Here is a 4505-nt window from a genome sequence, read left to right on the forward strand (position 1 = left end):
AAAATATATTTAAAAAAAAAGATGACTATTGCCAAAATTAATGCCTAAGAAGTAGAATATAGGACAGTGTTATTAGGTATCAAGTCAATATTGCCTTTTTTAATTTTAATTGGTGGAATGAGAAAAGAATAATTATTCTTTAGATGGGGGTCTGCTCCTCTAAACTGACCTAATTTTTTCTAGATTCAGTCTCTCCTCAAATTCTGCTACATCGTTTCCCAATCAACTCCACACACTTTTTGGTTTGTTTTTACCCAGAAAGGTTCTCATAACAACAGGGGCTCTGGCAACACAGACAAAGAAGTGGATGTGGAGAGGGATACAATTTGGGCTTATGGGTATTATTAATGAGCGGTAAGCACATCTGTCATGTGAATATTGGTTAAAAAAGCAACCCTACCTTGTTACTGCTGCATAAAAGCCTGACCCAGACTTAAAAACATTCCACTTACTATTATTCCTACTTACAAAGCAAAGCTAGATATGGGTAGGACTTGAAATGTGTCAGGATATAGGCAAAAAAAAATAGTTGTCCAAACCTTTATAAATATGTGACGAAACTGATCACCCTGGAGAAGCCTCCCATCTCTAAGGGACTTGACGGGGGTCACAGGGGTCCACACACAGTCACGTAGACCATCGGAAAGAACTGTCACAAGGACCCCAGTAGAAAGCAAGCTCGAGCTTTGGGACATTAAATGTCACATTCATAGGGAACCAGTGCTGAGGATAGAATCGACGTTCTGACTCGCACCGTGGCCTTCACTGCAGCTTTCCCGGGCCACCTCCAGAATACTCCGCTTTTAGTCACCCCATCGCTGGCACCAGGAAGCACAGATGTGCACAAAAGCACTTTTTAAATTGCCAGCATTTGGATTTGTTTTTGTTTTTGTTTATTTGACTTTCCAACGTGAGTAGATGAGTAGTTCTCATTTCCAACCTGGTAATATAAAGCACTTCGTCGCCTCTGGGTGAGCCAATTCTGAAATTGGGCTGAGTCTTGCTACCAGCAATGCAGCTGGGATGAACTTAGAATTTCAGAGCCACACTGCCCCTCACTCACTATGTGACGACTTCATGCAAATTACCCAACTTTCCTCAAACACAATTTCTGATCTACAGAATGAGGATAATAATTCCAACCTGATAAAGTTGTTGTTGTGATCTCTTAGTAATGTTATCTCTCATGTAGATTATTCTAACAGCTTCATGTCCGGTCTCTGATGTCCACCCTTGACCACCTTTCATCTGTTATCAACGAGCAGCTAGAGTGGCCCTGTAAAAACATAGGTTCTGTCACTCCTCTCCTTAATGCCCCCTCCCCAATGCCTTCTCATTCCTTTCAGAGTAGAAACTAATGTTATTCATTGACTGACATGATCCCTCACATCCTTCTTACCTTCCTGTCCTTACCTGCCACCACTCTTGTCCTGGGTCATTCTGCTCCAGCAACTCTGGACACCTCACTATTCTTCAAACACATCAGAAACACTCCTGCTTCAGGGCCTCCGCGCTTGCTGTTCCCTCAGCTTGGAGATTCTTGCCTTGTAAGTATCCAAACAAATTGCTTCCTCACCTCCCTTTAGGTCTTTATTCAAAAGTTATCTTCTCAGCCAGGTTTTCTCTGGCTGCTCTATCTAAGCTTAGAAGCCACTCTCTTCATATTTCCTCTTGGTGCTTTATTTTTCTCCTTATCATCAACTAACATATCCTATATTCACTTATTTGTGTTTTATTGTCTGTCTCTCCCACTAGAACATAAGCTCAATGTTAGCATTTTGTTCACTCATTAACTATATGACTTTGTGGGGGGAAACTCAAATTCTCTGAACTAGACTTTAATCATCTATGCCCAGGAGAGTCCTACAGCAGTGCCTGGCACATAGTGGGAGCTTAATAAATGGTTGTTGAAATGATGACTGAATCTGAAAAATTAGGATCATTGAAGCATGGAAAAGAAGAAGGGGAAGGAGGAAAAGGAAAAAGGAAGGTGTGGGGAAAGGAGAAAAAAAGAATCATGACAGAGATGCTCAGATTATAGTGATATGGAAAAAGAGGACCAGGCAGCAAGAGAAACGGAGGGGAAGTCATGTATCATAACTGCAAAGCCCAGGAAAGAAGCAAAAGGAAGCACAGGAAGGAAGGGCTATTCTTCACTGTTCACAGTATTCACGCGATTCAGCTACAGTCTTTTTTTAAAGTATGTTTTTATTGATTCAAGAGAGAGAGAAACATTGATGAGCGAGAAACATTGATGAGCTGCCTCCTGCACCCCTGCCCCCTTACTGGGGATGAAGCCCGAAACCCTGGCATGTGCCCTGACCAGGAATCAAAATGGTAACCTCTCAGTGCATGGGACGATTTTCCAACCAACTGAGTCATACTGGCCAGGGTGCAGCTGCAGTTTTAGCATGACCTGGGGCAGTCCTAACCCCAGAACTGTGGGAATCATCCTCTCTTCTATGAACCACAAGTTGAGCCATTCCCTCAAAGTAGTCGTGGACTTGTGAGAGGCCATTAACCAATAGATCTGTTACCTGCAAACAGCACCAGGTATTAGACCTTGGTCACCTCCTGTACTTGGCCTATCGTTCCTACTCTGCTCGTGTCTGTCTAACTGCCTACTAGATCAGAAATCTCATATCTTCATCACCTTCTATTCTCTTAGAAAACAGATTGGAATGTCTATGTAATGCCAGGAACTTAAGAGTCCCACTCGGGTCATGATCACAAGCTGGAATGTGAACCCCCTCAAAGCACACAAACTCCTACACAGGCAAGCAAACCTCCTGCTACACAGTCATGGAGTCCCAATCTTCCTACAATACAAGGACCAGGGAATTCTACTCTTCTTACTCAGATCCCAATCCATGGACTCCTGTGGAGCCAGAGGAATTTCCAGCATCCATGGTAGGATGCTCTCTGGGGCCTCGGGAGGAAACTCTTCCCTGGTGGTTCACCCTCCATTATGATGCTCACCTTTCCCTCTAGTTCTAGGAAGCCTCTTCTCCCCTCTGGCACCCCAGCCTTGGAAGGGCTATTTTGAGAGTCAGGTACCTTTTGCACTGAGATGCCTTTAAAAGTCTGAGGAAAACGGCATTCGCTTCGCAACCTTCTTGGGGGGTTTATTTAGCTAGATAGAGCCTCTTCATCCCGAGGATTTAAAGCATGATGGGAACTTCAACTCAGGCATCAAAACAGCTCTCCAGAGCTCCCAGCCAGCTGTATTTGCATAACAATTTAACAGATCCAAACAACAGGCCAAGGTCAGGTGAAATAAATTGCCAAGGTCATGCTTCTCTTGAATTGGTGATGAAATTCAGAATTGCTGATTCCCGGGGCTTGGCCCCTACTCTCGGAACTGATATTGTGGCATAAATTAAATGAATCGTATGTGTGAGAACCACGCACCTCCTCTTAAACTTCTCCCTTCTAATTCCAGATCATGTAGATCATGGAGGAAAAGATGATGTCATAACCCACTGACCTCACGTATTAGCATACAAATGAAAGAACTTACTAGAAGTGGTGCTCTGGGGGACTCCTGGTCTAAACCAGGAAATGCTGTTGACTGTATTTGAAACTCTAAAAGTATGTTGAATCTCTTTAATTTCTCAATCAAATGATTGCTTTAAATTCACTGCTTTAATTCTGAGAATCTAAAAACATAGGGATCCTTAAAAACCGCAGAGGCCCACATGCCAGAGAGAAGGAATTGAGGGGATTAAATGTGTAAACGATTCTTGCTTTAATATCCTTAACTCAAAATACCTGTAAACCAACACAGGGAAGAGAAGCTCATTAAAGTCCCAGCCTCTCGGAGCTTATCCCAGTGAACAACTGGCTTTCAGATTCCTCGGGCGCAACTCCAAATTCGGAATTCTCCCCGGCTGGGAGCCCACGCCCTCCGAGGTCGCAGGGAAGGTGGCAAACCGTGGACTCCTGGCCTGGGAGGGGAGGGGCCTTGCCAGGCGCGCAGGAAGCGTCTACCGGGAACCTCACCACCAGTGGGCGTTTAGCGCAGCCAAGCGACCGGCTGGTGCCAAAGCTCAGCAACAGGGAGGCGCCGGCTGAGGCGGGGAGAACTTTGCGCTCCGAGCAGAACCACCCTTTGCTGGCCAGTCGCGTCGCTCCTCGGAGGAAGCAAGCGGCGGCAGCGACTGGGCGGAAAGAGGACGAAAGGAAGAGAGGAAGTAGCGAGGGGAGTAGAAAAATGAAGCCAGAGCTGGGGAAGCCCGCGAGGGGATGGCCCACGGCGGAGCGAGGCGGATTTGGCTTCTTTTCCGCATCCCGGCGGTGAGCACCCGCTCCTGCACGACCCCAAAGAAATCCGTGCGTCTCGCCTTGGTGGGAAAGGAAGAGAATCCAAGTGAGCTCGTTACCTGCTCGGTCACCGCTGCCCCCTAGGACTCCGGGTGCTTCTCACCCCAGCCTCCCCGCGGGGCCGGACTCAGAGCCGCCCTGCAGATGGGGCGGGTAAGGAACGGGCGCCCCAGCTGCGGGTG

General features: G+C 46.4%; 1 protein-coding gene across 1 annotated transcript in view; it reads left to right on the forward strand.

Annotated features, from left to right (window-relative positions):
* The first annotated feature begins 4245 nt into the window (after positions 1-4245).
* GRIN3A (glutamate ionotropic receptor NMDA type subunit 3A) overlaps positions 4246-4505 on the forward strand; it is a 158984-nt gene continuing 158724 nt past the window's right edge. The window contains exon 1 of the mRNA XM_015560455.1: positions 4246-4369. Coding sequence (XP_015415941.1) covers positions 4246-4369 — 124 coding nt within the window. The remainder of the gene's footprint in view (positions 4370-4505) is intronic.

The sequence above is a fragment of the Myotis davidii genome, unplaced genomic scaffold, assembly GCF_000327345.1.
Source record: "Myotis davidii unplaced genomic scaffold, ASM32734v1 scaffold534, whole genome shotgun sequence".
Taxonomy (NCBI): Eukaryota; Metazoa; Chordata; class Mammalia; order Chiroptera; family Vespertilionidae; genus Myotis; species Myotis davidii.